Source organism: Sorex fumeus, unplaced genomic scaffold (assembly GCF_029834395.1).
Source record: "Sorex fumeus unplaced genomic scaffold, SorFum_2.1 ptg000019l, whole genome shotgun sequence".
Taxonomy (NCBI): Eukaryota; Metazoa; Chordata; class Mammalia; order Eulipotyphla; family Soricidae; genus Sorex; species Sorex fumeus.
The window spans coordinates 38,371,245-38,394,529 of record NW_026606076.1 but is presented as its reverse complement, the minus strand read 5'-3'; the positions used below and the strand labels follow the sequence as shown (position 1 = coordinate 38,394,529).

The 23,285-nt window shown below is 59.6% G+C and overlaps 3 protein-coding genes across 11 annotated transcripts in view; 2 read left to right on the top strand and 1 right to left on the bottom strand.

Moving 5' to 3' along the window:
* LOC130022085 (cytochrome b-c1 complex subunit 10) overlaps nucleotides 1–23,285 on the top strand; it is a 320,448-nt gene that overhangs the window by 70,348 nt on the left and 226,815 nt on the right. The window lies entirely within an intron of this gene.
* Nucleotides 1,276–8,537, top strand: ADAMTSL5 (ADAMTS like 5). 2 transcript variants are annotated; one of them, XM_056112788.1, is made up of 13 exons: nucleotides 1,276–1,442; nucleotides 2,235–2,386; nucleotides 3,126–3,198; nucleotides 3,308–3,399; nucleotides 3,607–3,667; nucleotides 3,757–3,865; nucleotides 5,145–5,272; nucleotides 5,593–5,704; nucleotides 6,211–6,297; nucleotides 6,418–6,581; nucleotides 7,197–7,395; nucleotides 7,468–7,539; nucleotides 8,208–8,537. In XM_056112788.1, exons 2-13 carry the CDS (start codon nucleotides 2,331–2,333, stop codon nucleotides 8,507–8,509), a joined length of 1,455 nt encoding a protein of 484 aa, XP_055968763.1. In that variant the 5' UTR covers nucleotides 1,276–1,442; nucleotides 2,235–2,330; the 3' UTR covers nucleotides 8,510–8,537. The 2 variants fall into 2 exon arrangements, with proteins under 2 accessions (XP_055968763.1, XP_055968764.1); XM_056112789.1 differs by having other exon boundaries at nucleotides 8,191–8,537.
* On the bottom strand, nucleotides 14,533–23,008 carry REEP6 (receptor accessory protein 6). 8 transcript variants are annotated; one of them, XM_056112774.1, is made up of 6 exons: nucleotides 22,781–23,008; nucleotides 18,554–18,647; nucleotides 18,323–18,461; nucleotides 17,479–17,647; nucleotides 17,207–17,281; nucleotides 14,670–14,929 (listed from the first exon to the last, which is right to left on the bottom strand). In XM_056112774.1, the coding sequence occupies exons 1-6, from the start codon at nucleotides 22,893–22,895 to the stop codon at nucleotides 14,811–14,813; spliced, it is 711 nt and encodes a 236-aa protein (XP_055968749.1). In that variant the 5' UTR covers nucleotides 22,896–23,008; the 3' UTR covers nucleotides 14,670–14,810. The 8 variants fall into 8 exon arrangements, with proteins under 8 accessions (XP_055968748.1, XP_055968747.1, XP_055968745.1 ...); XM_056112776.1 differs by lacking the exon at nucleotides 14,670–14,929 and adding an exon at nucleotides 16,465–16,634; XM_056112773.1 differs by lacking the exons at nucleotides 18,554–18,647; nucleotides 22,781–23,008 and adding an exon at nucleotides 16,094–16,634 and having other exon boundaries at nucleotides 14,533–14,929; nucleotides 18,323–18,454.

Sequence of the window (23,285 nt, the reverse complement as noted above, 5' to 3'; positions counted from 1 at the left end):
GGATGGAGGGAAGGAGGGAGGAAAGGAGGCTGAATTAATGAATAACTGGAGGGACGAACAAGAGGGCTAAATTAATGAATGGGTGCATGAATAAATGAATAGACGAATACACAGAGAGAAGAATGGATGGTGAACTGGGGATGGGAGAGGATGACTGAACTGATGAAGAGCTGAATGGATGGGAGTGGCTGGCCGAGAGAGGGAGGATGAAAGATAGAGGAAGGGCTGGAAGGAGGGAAGGAGGGAGGGAGGCTGAAGGATGCGTGTTTGTTGATGAAGGAACCGTGAGAGGCACCGAGCCCTCCTTGGAGCCAGTCCAGACGGTAGGGGTCTCTCCCAGTGCCAAGGCTCAGGCCAGAGAGCCTGGTAGGCTTCCAGGAGGAGGCAGCATTGTGGCCTGGGCCAGACTGGGGGAGGGTGTGTGTGTGTGTGTGTGCCGCGGGCTGGGACACCCGCCACTCGTGACTCTTAGCGCCTCGGCTCCAGCACTCGGGGAGAATCCTGGGGTGACCCGAGCAGGGGGAGGGGGTGAGCTGAGGGCGCCTGAGGCATCTTGTGTGGGCGGGGGGCGGTGCGCAGACCGGCCGGGAAAGGGTGGGGTGGTGGGGAACTGGGTGGGGACGGGGTGGGGGGTGGGGGGCGGGTGGTAACTGTCCGCTGCGCTGTCCAAAGCGGAGATCCGGCTGGAGCATCGCAGCGTGGACCCCCCGGGGCGGGCCCCACTCGCCGCCTGGGGAAACTGAGGCCGGAGAGGGTGGGGAGCGGGACCTTGGGAAGGCGCCTCTGGCCGGGAGCCCGGGGGGCGGGCCCGGGCTGGGGCGGGGTTGCGTCCTGTGGTGACAGCAGCGCCTGGGAATGCGCGGGGCCAGGAGGGGGTTCTCCGCCCCCCCAACGCCCGGCCCCTGGGGCTCAGCCTCTGCGGATCGCGCTGGGGCCCGGCGCTGGGGCGTGGGGGTGGGGGGCGGTGGCCGGGTCCGGGGGAGGAGGGCGGGACCCCAGCATCAGGGTGCTGCAGTGGGGTGCCCGCGAGGGAGGGGTGGGGGCGCAGCACGGGCACCCCCTGTGCTGCGGCCGTCGAGGGCCGGACTCCCGCCGCCCGGGCCCCGAGCGCGGCGCATTCCCGGGCCCTGAGCGCGGCGCCCGGAATAGCCGCCGCCGGGCGCGCGTCGGGGAGGGGTGGAGGGTGGCGGGGGCGCTGCCCTGCCCAGCGCTGCCCAAGGTCAGCGCGGTGGCCGCCCGCCCGGCCGCACCGACGCGCCACGGCCGCGCGGGGGCGCACGGGGCCGCCGCCCCTCCGGACCCCGGCCTGGGCGCGCCCCGGGAGGCCGGGTGGGAGGGGCCGCCCCGGGCTCCCCGCGCCCCTCCCGCGGGCCCCGCCGCTTCCGCTCGCCCTGGGGCCGCCCGGGGAGCCAGGACGCGCAGCCCGGGCTCCTTGGACGCCGGTAAGTCCCTCTTTTTATCCCCCCACTCACCTGACGCTCCCCCCACCAACCTCCTTTCCTCCTACCTCTAAACTTCCTACTGGGTAAACTGAGGCCTAGAGTCCGGGCCTGCCCGTCTGCCCGTGTCATCCTCTGTGGGGAGATCTTGGCTTCTACCTGGGACTTTGGAGAAAGCCCGCTGTCCTCAGTTTTCACGCCTGCACCCCGAACCCCAAAACCGTGGCTGGGAGGGGGTGTGAGTGGAAGTCTAACCCATCCCCACTTCCTGGCGCCCAGACTTCTGTTTCTGGACCTCTGCTCCGTGTGGAGAGGCCAGGAAGGTTGGGGGTACCGTGTGATCAAATGGGGGGGCAGTCAGTCTTGTCCAGTCAGCACCTGGATCTGGGGTTCCCAGGATCAGAGCCAGGAGCACTTGTGAGTTGGAGAATCAGAGGGTCCTGCAGGATCGGGGGGGGGGGCGTCCTGAGCCAGGCCTTCCCTGGACCCACACCCCCGGGGCCTCCGGGATGTCCTGCCTGTCCTTCGGGCTGTGCTGGCTGCCGGCTCCCTGGCCCAGCCCCCAGAAACGCTCAGGGCGCCACCGGCACCTCCCCACCTCCTCCCCTCTCCGCCCATGGGCCGCAGGTAACTTCTCCTGGCTGGAGGGAAACTGAGGCCCAGAGTGGCAGCAGAGTCCCCTCCCCCGCCCTCACCCGAGGCCCCTTTCTCCTCCGCAGGACGCCCCCTCCTCTCCCCATGAGGCCATGAGGCCCACAGACTGGGGTCCAGTCGGCTCCTCTCGCCTGCCCCCAGCGTGGGGGGCTCCCTGCTGTCACCCTTCTGCCAAACCCACTGTGAGGTCTCCTAGTGTGCTGGCCTGAGTCCTCTGGGCCCCACCCCCACGCACAGATGGGGAAACTGAGGCACAAGGCTACCAAGTGGCTGGGCCCTGGATGCACTGGAAGGTAGATGCCGTGAGGATGGGGTTGGTCGGTGTTGGGGAGGGGGGATCCCGGCGCTTGGGGGGACAGGAGTGGGCTGTCCTGGAAGGAGCCTCAGTGGCACCTTCTGTCAGACTCCGACTAGGCACGCCCCAATGGGAGCGCCTCGCTCTTCCGATTCTCCCTTCAGCTCCCACGTTCCTCACCTGAACCCGGGCTCCCTCCAAACGTCCCTGACGTGGCAAGGGAGGAGGCTACACGTAGCCAACCCAGGTTCAAACTCTACCAGTGCTGCATATGGTACCCCGAGCACTGCCAGGAGTGATCCCTGAGCAGAGCCTGAGTCAACCAGGACCATTGGTTGACCCACTCCAAAAAAAAAAAAATCACAGAAAAAGAAACCCAAACAATTCTTGGAAGGAAATGCTTTTTTTTTTTTTTTTTTTTTGCTTTTTGAGTCACACCAGGCGGTGCACTGGGGTTCCTCCTGGCTCTGCACTCAGCAATTACTCCTGGTGGTGCTCGGGGGACCATATGGGATGCTGGGAATCGAACCCGGGTCGGCCACGTGGAAGGCAACCGCCCTCCCTGCTGTGCCATCGCTCCAGGCCCTGGAAATGCTCTTTTTAATCACCCCATTTTTCAGAGAGGAGAACTGAGGCTCAGAGAGACTAACATCCCTGTGCCCCCAAGTCACACAGGCGGTCAGGGCAGAGCTGGGGGCTTAACCCCTGGCCAGTGACTGTCTTTGCTCCCCCCCCAGATCCCACCCCCTCCAGGCCCACCTGTTACTGTTGTGGACGGTGCTCAGCTGTGGTTTGGGGAGCAGTGCTCAGGTAAAGGGGGGCCAGGAGCCCAGGGGGGAGGCTGATGGGCGCCAGGGACCCAGCAGGGCTTGCGACAGGCCCCTCCGGGGGCTCACTCGGCCTGTCTCCCCCCAAGTAGGGTCCGGGGGAGTGGACGCCATGGGGGTCCTGGAGCCGCTGTTCCAGCTCCTGCGGGCGGGGGCTAGCCGTGCGCAGCCGGCGCTGCATCCGGTGAGGGGGTGAGCGGGAGAGGGGGTCCGTGGCCTGCCCCCTCCGCCAGCTCAGCCCATCCCCGGCCGCACCCTGAGCCTGCCCACACATGCTCTGCCTCGCTCCCGCCGGAATGCGGGTGGGGCTGGTGGGGACAGAGGGTGGGCAAGGCGGCTCTGGGGAGGGGGTCCCTGGGGGTCCCATAGGCTCCAACTCTGCTCCCCTTAGGCTCCCCGGGGAACATCCGTGCTGGGGGGATTCCCATGAGTATCGTCTCTGCTCCCTACCGGTGAGTGACATCCGCCTCTCACACCCTGGGGAACCCCCCCCCATGCCTCCAAAGCTCTTTCAGCTTCTGACCCCATCTCTGCCCCCCAGGACTGCCCCTTAGGGGCCGTGCCCTTTCGTGATCTCCAATGTGCTCTCTACAATGGCCACCCAGTCACGGGCATTCAGAAGACCTACCAGTGGGTGCCCTTCTATGGTGGTGAGTTGTCCCTCCCTCCAGTGGGCCCTGTGGGAACCACTGAGAGCTGGCAGGGAGAAGGGATCAAGGATGCAGAGGCACGGGGAAGGGTATCTTTGGGTGGAAGGAGAAGGGACAGGCGCACTGGGGCTTTGAAGGATGCATAGAAGTTGAAGAGGAGGGGAGCAATAGTCAGGGAAAAATCGGGACTGTCTGACTTTAGGTGAACACCAGGTCCAGGATATGCTTGCAATGCTATCCAGAGGCCCACAGTTACCCTGATAGCAGGAAATGTTGCTGTCCTGAGCTGAAAATAGCAAGTTATATAACTCTGTGCCCCGGGGCAGTGCGCCTCTAGATTGACAGGACACTGGCAGCCTGAGTCTTAGATAAGCAAGGCCTGGAAGGAAGAGAGCTCCAGCAGAAAGAACCTCCAGGGGGCCAGAGCCATAGCACAGCGGGTAGGACTAGGACGTTTGCCTTGCACGCGGCCAACCCGGTTCAAGCCCCGGTTTCCCATATTGTCCCTCCAGCACCGCCAGGAGCAATTCCTGAGTGCATGAGCCAGGAGTAACCCCCGAGCGTCTCTGGGTGTGACCCAAAAAGAAAAAAAAAATCAGAAAGAACTTCATGGATTTTTGTCATCGTTGCTTGAGAATTGAGGGTCATCTGTCATGATGCCCTCCCCCCATCAGCGCCCACGGTGGCCCCATGTAGCAGGCGGGGTCTGGCCTTCATGTTCAGGGAGGTGGGACCCTCAGAAGGAACAGAGACGGGCCTGATGGCATGATGCCCACTGCCAAGAAGATGGGGAGGGGCTGGAGAGAGCTCTGGGGCTAAGGCGCTGGTCTTGCATGCAGGCGACCTGGGCTTGATCCCAGGCACCAGCAAAGGGTCCCTCCCAAGCACCACCAGGAGTGATCGTTGGAGACAGTCCGGAGTAAGCCCTGAGCACTGCCGGATGTGGCCCCTCGCTCCCCATAAAAGAGGGCAAACTGAGTCTTAGTGAGTGTTTGGGGGAATGAATAGGCTATTCATGACGCGTTATATATATATATATAAGGACCTCTGATTTCAGGATTTGTCAGGAATGAATGAATGAATGAATAAATGAATGAATGAAAGCTACAAGTAGCCCTATACTAGCGAGGAAAGGCCCAGTCCAGGCTGTTACCACCTCCTGGTGCGGCCTTGGCTGCGTCGCTGGGCCTCCTCTGCCCTAGGAGTCCAGCAGGGAGGAGGCTGGACCTTGCTAGATGCCCCTGGGGTCCGCCCAACCACTCCTCCCGTCCGTTCCCAGCACCCAACCAGTGCGACCTCAACTGTTTGGCGGAGGGGCACACCTTCTACCACAGCTTCGGCCGAGTGCTGGACGGTACCCCCTGCAGCCCTGGTGCCCAGGGGCTCTGCGTGGCAGGCCGCTGTCTTGTAAGAACCCCTCAGAGTGCCGCCCTCTTCCCGCGGGTCCCACCTCCCCCGCCCAGGACCCGCCCCCACGTCCTTGGTCCTCCAGAGATCCCAATCCCCACCCTCAAGCCACGCCCTCAACGGGCCCGCCCCCTCATAGACTCCACCCACCCACCTCCAAAGCCCGCCTTTTCGCCCAAGTCCCGCCCCTCTCAAAGCCCTGCCTGCCAATAGAACCTGCCCATTTGGTCCGGGCCACGCCCCTGCGCCAGGCCACGCCCCCAGCGCGTGCGGGCTGGTTGGCGGTCCCCGACGGCTCGCCCTCTTTCCCACTTCTTTAGAGCGTGGGGTGCGACGGTTTGCTGGGCTCCGACGCTCGCGAGGATCAGTGCGGTCGCTGCGGAGGCGCCAACGACTCGTGCCTTTTCGTGCAGCGTGTGTTCCGGGACGCTGGTGACTGCCCGCCCCGTCGTTAGAGACCCGCCAGTTCAGAGCCCTTTAACCAGCCGCGGGCAAGGCCGCCGAGTCCCGTGTTGATTGGGCGAGCGGCGACCCAGCCCCTCTGAGCCGCCACTCTGATTGGTCGCTTCCCCAGGGTTCCGCCCTGCCTAGCACAGACGGGGTTTAACTCTTTCCTCGCCACATTTCAGCTATTAAAAAACACCCATTTGGGGGTTGGAGCGATAGCACAGCGGGGAGGGCGTTTGCTTTGCACGCGGCCGATCCGGGTTCCATTCCCAGCATCCCATATGGTCCCCTGAGCACAGCCAGGAGTTAACTCCTGAGTGCAGAGCCAGGAGTAACCACAGCATTGCCGGATGTGACCTAAAAAGAAAAAAATAAAATAAAAACACCCATTTAAGGAAGGTGTTTTGGGTCCCAGCCGCTGACTAAGCTCCTTCCCCGTTGCCTCGTGTAGTTCCCGAATCATGCCCCAAACACCCTTCTCTCCTGCGCAGGGGCCTTCGCGGGATACTGGAACGTGACTCTCATTCCAGAAGGCGCCAGACACCTCCGTATCTCCCACCGGAGTCGCAACCACCTGGGTAGCGCTGGGTTTGAAGGGGGAGGCGCCCTGCTGGCTGCTTACACGTGGGGAAACTGACGCCCAGAGTGGCGGTGGGAGGGACTGGTCCCAGGAGCCCTGGCTGATCCTTCCCTTTCAGCACTGATGGGGGGTGATGGGAGCTACGTGCTCAATGGGAACTGGGCCATCAGCCCACCTGGGACCTACGTGGCAGCGGGCACCCGTGTGGTCTACACCCGTGATGCTGAACTGGAGGAGACTCTGCAAGCCACAGGGCCCACAACCCAGGACATGCTCTTACAGGTGGTGTGTGTGTGTGTGTGTGTGTGTGTGTGTGTGTGTGTGTTGGGGGGGCCGGGGGGCAGAGAGTATCGGGCTGGAGGATCTCAGGGGGAGCAGAGACCAAAGTAGGGAAGCTGTAGGGGCTGGAGCGATAGCACAGCGGGTAGGGCGTTTGCCTAGCACGCAGCCAACATGGCCGACACAGGTTCGATTCCCAGCATCCCATATGGTCTCCCGAGCACCGCCAGGAGCAATTCCTGAGTGCATGAGCCAGGAGTAACCCCTGAGCATCGCGGGGTGTGACCCAAAAAGAAAAAAAAAGTAGGGAAGCTGTGATTGGAGCGGGATGGTGGGTGGGGAGACCAGGATGTTGGGAAGGGAGCAGGAACCAGAGAAGGGAGACAAGAACCAAGGGTCAGAGGGGGGAGGCTGCTGGGACAGGGTCTGAAGGGGGAGGCTAGGACAGCAGGTCAGAGGGGAGGAGCTTGGGAACAAAGTGAGAGGCTGAGACAGAGGGGGGAGATGGAGTCGTGGGGGTGGGGAGAAGCTGGCATCAGAAGGTCAAAGTGAGGAGTCAAGGACAGAGGCGTGGGGGGCGCTGTATGTGATCCCTTCACTCCCCCACACCCACCATAGGTTCTGCTGCAGGAGCCCAACCCCGGTATCGAGTTTGAGTTCTGGCTCCCCCAGGAACGCTATGACCCGTTCCTGGCTCAGAGCCAGGCCCTGGGCTGGTCTCTGCGGCAGCCACAGCCCCGGGAGGTGGAACTTCAGCCCCCTGTGATCCCCACGGCCCCCGCTGCCCGCCCCCCACGGACCTCGACCCCTGCCCCAGGTGAAGGGGATGAGTGTGGGTGGGGGCGCGCTGGGGTGCCCGTACTGTGTGCCTGACCTCACCGCCCCGCAGACTCCTGCCCCCCCTGTCCCGACACCCGAGGCCGTGCCCACCGGCTTATCCACTACTGCAACAGCGACTTTGGTGAGCGACCCCCTGACCCAGCCCCTCCCTGACCTCAGTGGACCCCTCCCTGACTGCACCCTTTACTCCTGATGCCAACTTGCCCCTGTGCTGTTTTTCGTTTGGGGTTTTGTTCGTTCGTTTTTGGGGCGCCCCCGGAAGTGCTCAGGGCTCACTCACCCCTCGTGGTGCTTGGGAAACCATCGGGGAGGCCTGGGATTGAACCCAGGTTGGCTGAATGCAAGGGAAGCACCCTCCCCACTGTCCTAGCTTCATAGGCCCCCCTGCTTTATTGTTCATTTGTTTGGGGGGGGGCACACCCAGCAGTCCTCAAGGGGTTTTTTTTTTTTTCTTTTTGGGTCACACCCGGCATTGCACAGGGGTTACTCCTGGCTCTGCACTCAGGAATCACTCCTGTCGATGCTCAGGGGACCCTATGGGATGCTGGGAATCGAACCCAGGTTGGCTGCATACCAGGCAAACACCCCACCCGCTGTGCTATCGCTCCAGCCCCCAAGGGGTTCTTCTTAACAGTGGTTGGAGGGGACCCTGGCGGTACCAGGGATCAAACCCAGGCCTCCAGCTGGCAATGTACTGACCTATCTCCCCAGCTCCTGCCCCCCTCCCCACTCTGGGCCCCCCAGGCTGGTGCTCCCCTAGCCCCGACATCAGCACTGCTCTCTGCCCAGTGTTCCGAGCCCAAGTGCTGGGCCGCCTCCGTCAGGCCGAGGAGACCCGCTACGAGGTGCGTGTGCTTCTCATCTACAAGAACCGCTCGCCCCTGCGTGCCCTGGAGTATGTGTGGGCACCGGGCCGCTGCCCCTGCCCGCCGCTGGCCCTGCATCGCGAGTACCTGCTGGCCGCCCGGCGCCTCGTCAGCCCCGATGGCACCAAGGACCAGCTGCTGCTCCCGCACTCGGGCTATGCCCGGCCCTGGAGCCCCGCGGAGGACAGCCGTGTGCGCCTGACTGCCCGCCGCTGCCCTGTCTGAGTTCACGGCTAAAGCCCCCCCCCCCCCAACGCACACACAGCTAAAGCAAGTTCAAACTGCAACGATTTCTGGGGCTGGAGAGATAGGACAGCGGGAGGGCGCTTGCTTTGCATGTACCAGACCCTGGTTCGATTCCCGGCATCCCATAGGGTCCCCGAGCTCCGACCCGGAGTAATTCCTGAGTGCAAAGACAGGAACAACCTCTGGGCCCTAACTGCCATGAAGCCCCCCCTATTTTTTTTAAACACTCAGAAACTATGTGTAAGTTTTTCTCCCCATTACCTCCTCCTCACTTGCTTAGGACACAGTCACAAACAAACAGGCGTGGCCCTGAGCAGGGTCAGGCCTTTCTGGGCACTGTAATGGACTGATGCTCCCTTTAGCCTCGAGCTACCAGGAAGCACATTACTGGGTTGTTTGGTTTTTATTGTTCATCATCCTGACACAGTATGTTCTCTCTTCTCTCTCTCTCTCTCTCTCTCTCTCTCTCTCTCTCTCTCTCTCACACACACACACACACACACACACACAACCCTCACTTATTCAGAGATGCAGTCACAAATAGGCAAGCTTCTCCTGACAAGCCTTTCCAGGCTCTAAGATGAACCCAGTTCCCTTTTCACTCTGGCTTCCAGAAAGCTCAGACATCATTTTGACAACCTCTGCCTTCCTGGGCTGGGCATCTTTGCCTCAATATGGCTATTCATCTCTTGTCAATTTACCATTTTTTTTAAAAAACACTTATTTTTTGTAATACCAGCACGCCAGTCAGCTCCACGATCTACTTTCACCGTAGGGACTTACTGTCATCATTCTGATCCAGCACCCCACCTCCACCCCATTCTGATCCCATTCTCCCCTACTAATGTCACTGTGAGTCTCAGTTTCCCCTTTTTCCCGGGCCCCCCTCCATCTGGAACGATTGCTTCCTTACTGCATCCTTCCAATAAGTATGTGTGGTGGGACTGGAGAAATGGTACAGCACTTACCTTGCAGGGGGGTCCACATAGTTTTGATTCTGGGCACCCCATAAGGTCCCCTGAGCCAGGAGTGATTCCTTAGTGCCCAGCCAGGAGTAACCCCTGCGCATCTCCGGGGGTAGTCCAAAAACCAAAAGGCGGGAAAAAAAGGACGTGTGGAGTGCTTACTGTCTACTAAGGGTCCATCCCCTGCCTGACCCTGTCCCCAGGCACCAGTGCTGAAAAGCATCCCCTCTTTCGGGTGGAAGTGGGCGCTGTTCTGGAAGGAGGCACGGGTCCCGGGCGCCCCCTGGTGGCAGATCTGGGGAAGAAGGCACATCTCGCGGTCAGCCTGTTGATGACCTCTGATGGCCTCTTTTGGTCATCCCCTTCCACCCGCCCGCCAGCGCCCACCTGGATGCTTCTGCAAGGCAGTTCCCTTCGCTCACCGTTTCCCCTGGTCTCCTCGGCCTCACTTCTGGATAAGAATAAATCAGCGCTGGGGGGATCTGGGCTTCCGGGTTATGTGGAACGGCCCGGCTTGAGGATGCGGATCCTGGGGGAGGCCAGTGCGGGGCCCACTTCTGGCAGACACGGTGGCCTGTGGCCACCAGAGCCCCGGCCGGTCCCCTGATCTCTTCACACTGGTTCCTGTAATTAACATGCATGCAGCCTGCGACTGCTCCGATGTTCAGGACCTGTGTGTGGTGCAACCAGAGATGGATCCCGGGGCAGCTGCCTGCAAAGCCTATGTATTCTCCAGCCCTTGAAACAATCCAAGTTTCACACCAACAGACTTTTTTTTTTTTAACGAAAGAAACTTTGTAACTCTAAAGGGCCCACGCACAGGGGAACGTGATCTCCTGTTTACACTCAGAAATCTTCTACCCCATATTGCTTGTTTCCGTCAAAATATAAATAAAAACCGCAGGGAGGGTCAGCAGAGGAGGATGATCTTTGTTAAAGGAAGACATTGTCGCACTGGGGCGCGGGGGGGGGGGGGGATGTGGGGGTGCGGACTGGGACCTGCACAGGCGCTTCCGGGCCACAGCTCAAGTTCTCGCGGGACTTTCTGTCTGCTTGAGCCGCAGCTGGTGTTCTTGCGAGACTTTCCGTCCAGCTGGGGCCACAGCTGTAGAGTTCTCGAGTGACTTTATCTACCAGGATTACAGCTGGTGTTCTCACGTGACTTCCTGTCCCCCCCCCCGGGGGCCACAAGTGGCGTTCTCACGTGACTTCCTAGCCCGGGAGAGTCGATCCCAGCGGCGCTGCACGCAGGCACCCATTGCCTTTCTTGGGGTCCCCCTAGGATCCATTCCTCCGCTCGGGTTACCCCGTCCCTGACACTCACCCCATGGCTGGTGAAGGGCCGCAGGAGTGAGGACGGGGAGCTGGGACGACTCTGAACGTGCCATACCCGGCCCTGCTGTCCCCGGAGCTAGCCCGGTGGGGGGCCCTTCACAGCTGAATCATGGAGTGTTGTAGGATTGGAGTCCACTGTCCGGCCTCTGGGGTGGGGCAGCCACCATCTCAAAGTACAAAATAGGACCGTGAAGTCTTTATCTCATGATGCCTTATCTTTGCTTTTGGGACCACACCCCAAAACTTAGTGCTCAGAGGCGACTCCCTGCCCAGTGCTTGGGGCTTGGGGGTGCTCAAGGGACCATGCAGTGCTGAGGAATGAACTAGGGTCCTTTGCATCCCTGGAAAGCACCTTAAGCCCTTCTGTGTGTGTGTGTGTGTGTCTGTGTGTGTGTGTGTGTGTGTGTGTGTGTGTGTGTGTGTGGCGCGTGGGTCACACCTTCACACCTGAGTGAGCTCAGCCATAATCAGCTCCGTGCTTCGGAATCACTCATTCCTGGCAGGAAGGGAGGTGTTCTGGGACTCCCGGGATTGAACCCAGGTTGGCAGTGTGAAAGGCAAGCGCCCGACCTCCCGTATTATCTCTCTGGCCCTTCTCTAGTTCTTTTTATTACTACTTGGGTTAGTGGGCATTTTTCTTTTATTAGGAGGGAGGACTCACACCTTGAAATGCTCTATTCCACTGTACTTAACTCCAGCCCTCCACTGAGCCTGTTAAGTTTTTGTTTTTTTGCTTTTTGGGTCACACCCAGTGATGCACAGGGGTTACTCCTGGCTCTGCACTGAGGAATTACTCTTGGCGGTGCTCAGGGGACCATATGGGATGTTGGGAATCAAACCTGGGTTGGCTTCGTAGGAGGCAAATGCCCTACCCGCTGTGCGCTATTACTCCAGCCCCTGTTGTAGCACTGTCCTCCAGTTGTACGATTTGCTCACGTGGGCTCCAGTAACGTCTCCATTGAGAGACTTGTTACTGTTTTTAGCATATCCAATACGCCACTGGGAGCTTCCCAGGCTCTCCCAGGTGGGCGGGATAATGTCGGTAGCTTGCCGGGCTCTCTGAGAGGAACAGAGGAATAGAACCCGGGTCGGCTGTGTGCAAGGCAAACGTCCTACCCGCTGTGCTATCGCTCCAGCCCCTGTTAAGTTTTATCCCAGGAAAAGGCATTGTACAGGGAAAATTCTGGGCGGGATCAGAGAATGGGTTCAGTGGGCTGAGTACAGGTTTTGCATATGGGAGATGTGAGTTCAATCCTAGCACCACCAGGAGTGACTCTCCCCTCCCCCCCCAGCATAGAACCGTGAGTATCCCCTGAGCACCATTAGATAGAGCTCCAAAGCAAAACTAAAAGTGTTCTGGCCAGCCACTGGAGAGTCTTGAAACATCTTCCCCTTGGGAAAGAGGGGATTCCTATACCCTTATCCAATGTCAGGGTTCTCCTGCAGAAACATGCAGGGGAATAACACAGATGGCCTTTGGAGAATATATATATATCGAATATATATATATATCGAATATATATATATATACACATATACAAGGGCTGGAGCGATAGCACAGCAGTAGGGCGTTCGCCTTACAAGCGGTCAACATGGCCGACCCGAGTTCGATTCCTCCGCCCCTCTCGGAGAGCCCGGCAAGCTACCGAGAGTATTCGATATGCCAGACACAGTAACAACGAAGTCTCCAATGGAGACGTTACTGGGCCCGCTCGAGCAAATCGACGATCAACGGGAGGGCCTTTACCTATATATGTGTGTATATATATATATATATATATATATACACACACACACACACACACACACATCACACACACGTATATACATATATACGACCCAGGAGTAATTCCTGAGTGCAGAGCCAGAAGTAATCCCTGAGTATCACTTGGTGTGAACCCCTTCCAAACTTGGAGAGAGTGGATAAGACCACCAGCCCTGGAGTCCCTAAGAGCTGGGAGAGGCTAGAAGGCCCTTCCTCTAAGACCCGCCCCAAGAGGCAGCACCCTATCCAAACCCCACAAGTCTTACCTTCTGGAGTCCCTGACAGACCAAATTAAAGCCCCACCCACCAAAGGTTCTGGACCGATCAGTGATGCGGCAACAATGGCCTCAGCAGTATCAGATTGGGATGGTTTCCAGAACCCGGCCAGGCAGGAAGGAGGTGAGGTTACGGCCACAGAACCTGGTGCTGACTAAGGAGCAAGGGTCGCCCCTCTCCACCCTGGGCAGACTGCTGGGTCCCCTGGGAAGGGACAGAACACTCCCATAAGGGGAAGCGGGTCCAAGACAAAGCAGTCAGGATGTGTAGAAAATTAAAACGGTGCCACGGAGCGAGCACTGTGGATTCCCTGCTGTGGCAATGATGGCATGTGTGGGGAGGTTAAAGGTCACCTATCACCTGTGTCCAAGGGTGAGCCAGCTGGGTCGCCTGCCCCTTTCTTGACCCTGATACCTGCAGCACCTCCAACAGCCGGAATCTGAGGATCTCCACGCCCATGTGAACTTCTCCACAGGGTGAGGTGTCATTAATAATTAGCCTCCCTCTATTCTGTCATCCTGGCAAACCCATGTCCTCAGTCAAAGTCCTCTCCACGTTCGCAGGAACCTGCACACCCCATCCCCCCACCACCACTCACTTCTTCTCCCCACCCTCCTACAGCATCCTGCCCCCCCTCCCCATCCTGCCTCAGGACCTTTGCTCAGATTCAAGCCTCTGCCTCTGGGCCAGTCCTTGCCTCTGAAAACCACAAGCACCAAATCCTTGCACCCCCCCCTCTTTATTTTGGTGGAGGGATACACCCTCTGGTGCTCAGGGCTGAACCCTGGCTCTACACTCAGGAATCACTCCCGGCAGTGCTGGGGAGACCTATGAGATGCCAGGATTGAACCCAGGGCAACTGCGTACAAGGCAAGCGCCCTACCCACCGGACACGCTTCTGGTCTTTATCAGGAAGGTTCTCTTTCCTGATCTTGTCCCACTGCATGGTCCTGACATGTTAGTCTGTCCCTGGGAGGGGCAAGGGGATCGGTCAATGCCTGGAATGAAATTCGTGGCTTCTTGTGTGTGTGGAGGAGGTTTCAAAACTTATTCTGGGGGCTGGAGCGATAGCACAGCGGGTAGGGCATTTGCCTTGCACATAGCCGACCCAGGTTCGAGTTCCGGCATCCCATAGGGTCCCCCGAGCACCGCCAGGAGCAATTCCTGAGTGCATGAACTAGGAGTAACTCCTGTGCATCGCCGGGTGTGACCCCAAAAAGGAAAAAAAAACCCTTATTCTGGGCTCTGTGCTCAGAGATTTTTCCTATTGGGCTTGGTACCCCTATAAGGTACCGGGGAGCGAACCCGGGTCGACTGCACGCAAGGCAAGCGCCCGACCCCCGAGGCGGGGCAGGGCGTTGCTCCCTTCACTTCTGGAAGCTTCTTGCCAGGAAGGGGGTCACCCAGCAGGAAGAGCATCCCTAGGGGAAGTGGTGAGGTCCCGGAGCTCGCGGGGATCACGGGATGAGATGTGCAGAGGGCGAGGTGACCGCTCCGATCCTCGGTTTCCTCCTCTGCAAAGTGGGACTGCACAGTGTCCCCCGGGACAACACTGCACCGCCAGGTGCGCGGGATGCTCCCCCAGCACAGAGCCAGCCCACCCACCCCCAGACCTATGACGCATGCGTGAGCCCGCCCCTAGGCCAGACCGGGAGATGCGATTGGTCCATGATCTTTATTAACCCCCTAACAGGCTAGATGTTTGCGCTTCCAGCAGTGCTGCAGGTAGTGGATTCCGTATCTGTGATGGGGCCAGGTGTAGGTGAACTCGGTAGTCGACTCAGAAGTATAATCCTCAGAAGACTCAGATGAGCAGGCCGAGGGCAGCTCGGGGACTGAGGAGCTGCTGGTGGCCTGGGCGGTGACACCCTTCCCAGACTGTCCGTGGGACTTTGCTTTGGGGGTCTTGGGGTCTTTGGGGCTTTTGGCCCCTGGCCTGTCAGAGGTCTTGGAGGAGTACTGTGGGAGGGTAGTACTGGTGGTGTCGTGATTGAGAGTGCCTCGGGGAAACTGGCCAGGGGTTGCCTCCCGGTCGGTGAAGCCGGTGGCCCGTTGGCTCTGCTGGGAGAAGCCCAAAGAGTTGGTGGGAGGTTTGCTCCTGTGGGACTGGACGGACCCCTGGGAATGGCCGTTTGTCTGAAAATGGCCACTTTTCAGGGACTGGCTGCCTTCTCGGTACTGGCCACTCGCTCGATACTGGCCACTCGCCTGGAACTGGCCATTCGCCTGCCTTGGGTCACTGGCATGGGGCTCCTGGAGCTGGCTAGCCCTCTGGGCACGGCCGTTCACCTGGGATCGGCCACTCACCAGGGATGGGCTCGGGCTGTTCACCTGGGGAGGGCTCTGTCTGTTCACCACTGACCGGCCGTTCCCTTGGGATGGGCTTGGGCTGTTCACTGGGGATGAGCTCGGGCTGTTCATTGGGGATGGGCTCGGGCTGTTCGTTAGGGATAAACTTGAGCTGCTCACTTGGGACAGGCTTCGGCTGCTCATTTGGGATGGGCTCAGCGGACTCAGGCTGTTCCCTTGGGATGGGCTCAGACTGTTCATTTGGGACGGGTTTGGACTGTTCACTTGGGACCGGCTCGGGCTGTTCACTTGGGAGGGCCTCGGGCTGTTCACTTGGGAGGGCCTCGGGCTGTTCACTTGGGAGGGGCTCGGGCTGTTCACTTGGGATGGCCTTGAGCTGTTCATTTTGGATTGGCCGTTGCCCTGGGATGAGCTCTGGCTGTTCACTCGGGATTGGCCGTTGCCCTGGGATGAGCTCTGGCTGTTCACTCGGGATTGGCTGTTGCCCTGGGAGGAGCTCTGGCTGTTCGCTCGGGATTGGCTATTGGCCTGGGAGGAGCTCTGGCTGTTCACCCGGGATTGGCTATTGCCCTGGGAGGAGCTCTGGCTGTTCACTCGGGATTGGCTGTTGCCCTGGGAGGAGCTCTGGCTGTTCACTCGGGATTGGCTGTTGCCCTGGGAGGCGCTCTGGCTGTTCACTCGGGATTGGCTGTTGCCCTGGGATGGACTCTGGCTATTCACTTGGGATTGGCTGTTGCCCTGGGATTGGATGTTGCCCTGGGATGGGTTCTGGCTGTTGCCCTGGGATTGGCTGTTGCCCTGGGATGGGCTCTGGCAGTCCACTTGGGATTGGCTGTTCATTAGGGATGGGCTCTGGGATGGGTTCGGGCTGTTCTTTTGGGATTGGCTGTTCACCTGGTGTGGGCTGTTCACCTGGGAGGAGCTGTTCTCTTGGGACTGGCTGTTCACCCGTTGCGGGCTGTTCACTTGGGACTGGCTGTTCACCCGCTCTGGGCTGTTCACCTGGGACGAGCTGTTCCCTTGGGATGGGCTGTTCACCCGCTCTGGGCTGTGCACCTGGGACGAGCTGTTCTCTTGGGATGGACTGTTCACCCGCTGTGGGCTGTTCACCTGGGACGAGCTGTTCCCTTGGGTTGGGCTGTTCACTTGGCTAGACAACAGGGGCTGGGTGAACATGCTTCGGGACGGAGATGGATCCCGGATGCGAGGGGAGCCAGTTTGGGAGTGGACCAAAGATGTGACTGGGGAGGAGGTGTCAGGCAGAAGCTTGCTGGTGGTTGTGGGGTTGCTGGATTCTTTGGGGGGCTCAATGAAGGACTTCAGGGGGGTCTTGGGGTCCCTCTTGGGGTGCGCTGGGTTCTTGGGCTCTATCACGGTCTTTGCCGGCATGTCTGGGCCTGGGGCAGATGGAGCCTTCACTTGTCTTTCTGGTGCTGGGTCAGGCTTGCCTCGGCTGCAGGGAGAGGGCCATGGGCATCAGCAGGGTCTGGGGCGCTCCTCTGTGGGTGGGCCACATGGAGGCTACTGGGGGGTCAGCAGGGGACCAGCTCAAGGGAATCCAAGAGTCAAGCACCCGTAAGTGCATGCCTCGCCTTGTGCGTACACGTGTTCACACATGTACAAAGGGGCCCACGCACACACATATACCTTGATACCCACCTGCGGATCTCTGAGTGCTCACATACATGTGCACACACGGACACGCTTAGCACACACACACACACAGGCCCACTATACCTATGGACGGTCACAGTCATACCAAAGCATGTGTTATCAATGAGCGGATGGTCATCTGCGCACACGTGATGGTCACAGGTGCTGCTGGGCAGGTGCACGGCACATGCACACGAATGTACCAGTAAGACACACCGTCGTGGACGCCACTGCCTGCAGGATGTCTGTACGTGCGCTCACAGGCATGCACATGAGGACATGCAGGGGATCCACACCAAACCTTCCCAGAGCGCACACGCCACACACACTCACACACACGCTCTGCCTTCCTGGGGGTGGGGGGTTACATACTTTCGGTTGGTTGTCTGGGCAGCGGGGGCCCCGCTGGGGTGATGAGAGCCCGACTGCGGGCCAGAGTCTGTAGAGCTGGTTCCCGAGAGCACAGGAGAGAGAGGGGGACAGTCAGTAGCAAGCAGCGGAGGGCAGCGTGGAGGTCAGAGGGCAGCGAGGGGCAGGAGTGGGAGGGAAGAGGGAGCAGCGGAGAGAGTGGGGGCAGGAGCAGAGAGGAAGATGGAGTGGGGGGTGGGTCAGGGGGGCTGCCTGGGGCCGGCCTCTGTACGCACCGTCCCGAGCTATTCCTGTTGCCACGTCCAGCGCTCTGTGGCTGAACTCGCCGACTACGCTGTCCACTGCTGCGTGATGCTTTAGAAATAGAGGCAGGATGACGCGGTGGTACAGTAGATGGGCACCGTTCCATGGCCCGGGAATCATGCAGTACAACAGGAAGGCGCACTGCGGGGACAGGCGGCAGTCAAGCCCCGCCCCCCTCTCCCCCCCAGAGCCCAGACCTGGGCCACCCCCATCAGACAGTTCTTGGGATGAATCTGAGCCTCCACCGTCAGATCATCTTCAGGATGGGCCCAGGATTCCCCCCCATCAGTCCGTCCTCAGGATGGAACCGGGCTGCCACCATTCGACACTCCTCCTGTGGGGCTTGGGACTCCCTCATTAGATAGACCTAAGGATAAACCCGGGCCTCCCCCATCAGATAATCCTCAGAAATGACCCAGGCTTCCTGTAGTCACCAGGCTGGGACTCAGACTTCTTCACCAGCCAGTTTTCGGACTGGGGCTCAGCCTCCGCCATCGGACAATCCTCGGGCTGGGGCTCAGCCTCCCCCATCAGACAGTCCTTCGGTTGGGGCTCAGCCTCCCCCATCAGACAGTCCTTGGGCGGGGCTCAGCCTCCCCCATCAGACAGTCCTTGGGCGGGGCTCAGCCTCCCCCATCAGACAGTCCTTGGGCGGGGCTCAGCCTCCCCCATCAGACAGTCCTCGGGCTGGGGTTCAACCTCCCCCATCAGACTGCCCTGGCGGTGGGCCTGTCCCAACCCCATACTGTTCCCCTCCTCTGTTCCTTCTTTCCTCGGGGACAGGAGCTCGCGTGGGGCGCAACAGCGGGTGCCCACCTTGCCCGCGTAGTAGAAAGGGAACCAGAACAGGAGTAGGTCGCTGAAGAACTCGACAAGGCCCAAGAGCCCGTACACCACCCAGTAGGTGAGCCAGACAGTGTCGTCCTCTTTGCTTGAGCTCTCGATGGCCTTGATTCTGCAGGGAGAGGCGGGCCAGGCTCAGAGGCCATGTGTGCCCCACTGACCGTCCCCCCCTCCCGCCCTGCCCGGACCGCGAGGGACACTCACGAGGCATATGCGGGGTAGACAAATCCGATTAGGTTGCAAAGTAGAGACGCCCCGTAGCCGAATAGAAGATATAGGCTTAGCAGAGTGGCGGCTCCTGCAGGAAAAAGGGGGTGTGAACAGGGTCCCAGCTGGAGGCAGCCTGCTCCCGCCCCCATGCCTGGTGGACTCCCATCATGAGCCTAATCCCCCTTCACTTTTTTATTTTTGGGGGGCACACACACAGCAGTGCTCAGGGGTTACTCTGCACTCAGTAATTACTCCTGGCGGTACTATGGGGTGCCGGGGATCGAACCCAGGTCAGCCGTGTGCAAGGCAAATGCCCTACCCACTGTACCACTGCTCCCACCCATAAACTCCTTTTTCTTTTTTTTTGGTTTTTGGGGACACACTCGGCAGTGCTCAGGGCTGATTCCTGGCTCTGCTCTCAGGGATCACTCCTGGCCATTCTCAGGGGTCCATATGGGATGCCGGGGATCAAACCTGCACTGGCCACATGCAAGGCCAGCACCCTCCTCGCTGTCCTATAACTCCGGCCCCTGTCACTGTCCTCCCGTTGATCACTGATTTGCTCGAGCGGGCCCAGTAACGTCTCCATTTTGAGACTTGTTACTGTGTTTGGCATATCGAATACGTCACGGGTAGCTTGCCAGGCTCTGCCGTGCGGGCGAGATACTCTGGGTAGCTTGCCAGGCTCTCCGAAAGGGGCGGAGGAATCAAACCTGGCTCGGCCAGGCCGGCCGCGTGCAAGGCAAACGCCCTACTGCTATGCTATAGCTCCAGCCCACTTCAATAAACATTGGTCTCAAAGAACCCTGAGGACTGAGTGACAAGTCCCACAGCCGCCCCCCCCGCTGGACGGAAGCAGCGACGCCTCTTCTTGATTCTAGTTCAGACAACCACGGGCCAGGGGCCACCTCCTTTGAACCGTCCTCCCTGCCCCCATCCGTGTGACGCCCCCCCATATGTCCCCCAGGTCTCCTGGAGGAAACAGCGTCTCCCCTCACTCTCCCCCTTTCCCTGCCTGTTGGTGGGTTATGGGGTGCCTTCCTCCAGCCCCTGACCCAGTGCCCACTAACCCACACTCCCCACAGCCAGGGGTCCCAGAAGGCAATAGCCACCCTACATTTCTTTTTTTTTGTTTATTTAATTTTTGCTTTTTGGGTCACACCCGGAGATGCACAGGGGTTACTCGTGGCTCTGCACTCAGGAATTACCCCTAGCGGTGCTCGGGGGACCATATGGGATGCTGGGAATCGAACCCGGGTCGGCTGCGTACAAGGCAAATGCCCTATCTGCTGTGCTATCATTCCAGCCCCAAGGAGAGAATAATTTTTTTTTGTTGTTTTGTTTTTTGGGTCTGGAGCGATAGCACAGCGGGTAGGGCATTTGCCTTGCAAGCAGCCAACATGGCCGACCCGAGTTCGATTCCTGCACTCCTCTTGGATAGCCCAGCAAGCTACCGAGAGTATCTCGCCCGCACGGCAGAGCCTGGCAAGCTCCCCATGACGTATTCGATATGCCAGACACAGTAACAACAAAGTCTCCAATGGAGACGTTACTGGGCCCGCTTGAGCAAATCAATGAACAACGGGAGGACAGTGACAGTGACAGTGACAGGGTCACACCCGGCGGTGCTCAGGGGTTACTCCTGGCTTTGCACTCAGGAATCACTCCTGGTGGTGCTTGGGGGACCATATGGGATGCTGGGAATCGAACCCAGGTTGGCCGTGTGCAAGGCAAACGTCCTATCCGCTGTGCTATCGTTCCAGCCCCAAGGAGAGAATCGTTTTTATTTTTTATTTTATTTATTTTTTTTGCTTTTTGGGTCACACCCGGCGATGCTCAGGGGTTACTCCTGGCTTTGCACTCAGGAATTACTCCTAGTGGTGCTCGGGGGACCCTATGGGATGCTAGAAATCGAAGCCGGGTTGGCCGCGTGCAAGGCAAACGCCCTACCCGCTGTGCTATCGCTCCAGCCCTGGCAACCTACGTTTATTAAGTGTGGGAAGGCGGGCCTGGGCTCCAAAGGACGACGACAGCTGGGGAGGAGAGGTGGCTATGGTTTCCGGGTGTTGCTGCTTCTGATCCGCAGAGGGAGGCCACCCGGGACCAAAGGGCAGGTTCCTCCATCCCCCCAGCCGCCCTCCAGGAATAAGTCTTTACTTCCTGGGGTCTGGGGTGGAAGGGAGAGTCTGAGGTTGGGTGGTTGGCCATCACTGACTCCCCCGCTTCCCCCATCCAGAGATTTCAGCCTCTGAAACGGGGGATTCATTCATTCATTCCCACAGTGAGGAGAAGGTGAGTGTGCAGGGGCGGGGGAGGGGGGGAATCATCAGATACTGAGCAGCAATTATCCTGGGGCACCTCTGCCCCTCAATCCTTTTTCCTGCAACCTCAGCTGAGAGCGGATGAGAGTGGGGGTGCTGGACAAAGCTGTAACACTGTCACCTCTAAAGTCCCTCCAAGCTTCTCTCTAGTCTCTGTCTCTGTTTTGGGGTCACCCCCGGTGATACTCAGGGGTTACTCCTGGCTCTGTACTCAAAAATCACTTTTGGCGGTTGGGGGAAACTTATGAGAATCCGGGGATTGAACCCAGGTTGGCTGCATACAAGGCGAGCGTTCTCCCCGCTGTGCTATGACCCTGGCCCCTCAGTGTCCTCTCTGGCCCCAATTTCCCGGGCCACCCGCTCCCAGCAGCTCCCCAGTGCTCTATGACCCAAATTCCCCGCCTACTGGCAGCAGGTATGTGGAAAGCCCGGTGGGAGGTCAAGGTCCCTGGCTTGAACTGGGGTTTGGAGCTGGGGAGCCCCAGATGGGGAGGCAGATTTCAAAACTAGGGCTAGCTATCTGGTATGGAAATCCAGCAGCTAGAAGGAAAAATGGGGTGGCGGGATTTGGGTTTGCACACGGAAGCTGTTCAAATATGGGCACTGGACATAGAGTCTTTGTGATTCATCCCAGGGGGTCTTTCTGGTAGAGGCAGGGGCTGTAGCGGCATACAGAAGAGGTAGGGTGGAAGCATCACCAGGGGTTGCTCGATGGACAGAGTGCGAGGGTGGCCAGAACTAGAGGAAAATGGTGCGTTAACAATGGAAGTTATATGGGGCTGGAGCGATAGCACAGCAGGTAGGGCATTTGCCTTGCACGAGGCCGACCCGGGTTCGATTCCCAGCATCCCATACGGTCTCCCGAGCACCGCCAGGAATAATTCTTCCTGAGTGCAGAGCCAGGAGTAACCCCTGAGCATTGCTGGGTGTGACCAAAAACAGAAAAAAAAAAAAGAATGGAAATTATACTCAAGGGTAACTGGACACCCCTCTCCAGAAGGAATCCCTGTATGACCTTTCACCAAGCACACGACACGGGTCAAAAGAACCCAATTCCTGCACAACAACTACTCAGGCAGAGGTGGTTCAAAGCCATTAAGGAGAAAGAATGGCCCCAGAACAAAAATAAAAGGGGGGGTACAAGATCCCCATTCCTCCTCTCAGCTTCCCCTCATACATGGGAGGGAATGGAGCAACAACAGTGGGAAGAGTCCTTGCTTTACAAGAGGCCAACCAGGGTTTGGTTCCCAGAACCCCATCCAGTCCCCCAAGCTTGCAAGGACGAGGATTGTCACTGAGCACAGAGCCTGGAGTAAGCCCTGAGCACTGCTGGATGTGGCCCAAACACAGAGAGAGAAAGAAAAGAAAAGAAAGAAAGGAAGGAAGGAAGGAAGGAAGGAGAAAAGAAAGGAGAAAGAGAGAAAGAAAGAAGAAAGAGGGGTGTGAGCTTGAGAGAGAGAGAGATTTCCACATTTGCCCAGGCTGGGGTCCAAGTGGGGAGCGGGGTGAGACTGCAGGTTCTACCTCCCTCCCCCCCCTCCCCAGGGCCTGCAGGCAACTGGATTAACCAGATGGACTTCAGCCTGGCCGGTTTCCAGTGCCCCGAGGGCGGGGACCGAGAACGGCCTCTAGACCCGGGACTGTGTGCCGGCCGCCCCCGCCCCCGAGGTCGCACAGCGGGGACGCGAGGGAGGGGCTCCCGGCAGACCCCTGCCCCCTCCCCCGGCGGTTTCGCCGGCCAGCCGTCCAGTGGGCGCGCCCTGCCGTCGGGGCCGGCCCCTGCAGCGGGAAGCGCCGGGGTCCCCGGGGACGGCGAAGGCCGGCAGCTGGGCGGCCAGGGTGTCCCCACGCGGGGCGCGACGGGGCAGTGTTCCCGGACGTCCCCCCGACGGCGGCTCACCCGCTGCCAGATACCGTCTGTCGACTCCGGTCTTGGCTTCGAGTGCGCTTAGAGCTTCGGTGACTATGTTCTTCTGTTCCAGAAACTTCTCGAAACGCTGTCGGATAACGTCCATGGTGCCGGCGGGTCCGGTGCTGGCCGCTCGAACTTGACCGCGGCCCTATGCACCGGCCCCGCCGCTCCCGCCGCCTGACTCGGCCGGAGCCACCCCGCTCCGCCCCCGGGACACTGTCCTCCTCCGGGGTGGTATCCGCCCCCGGCCCCTTGCTCCCGCCAATGGAAGGGCAGGGAGGGCAGGGCGGACAAAGGAGGTGGGGCTTGCCCCGTCTCCTCCCCTGCCGCATGGCCCTCTGGCCGGGGCCGCGGCCGCCACAGCCACCTCTCCGGTGGACCGGGGAGTGGGGCGTGGCGACCGCGGCCTCCGATTGGCTAAAGTTAATCAGGGGGCGGGTCCATGCCTGCAGGTTATTGGAGGAGCCGTCGTGGGGGCGGGGCCTTATGCGAG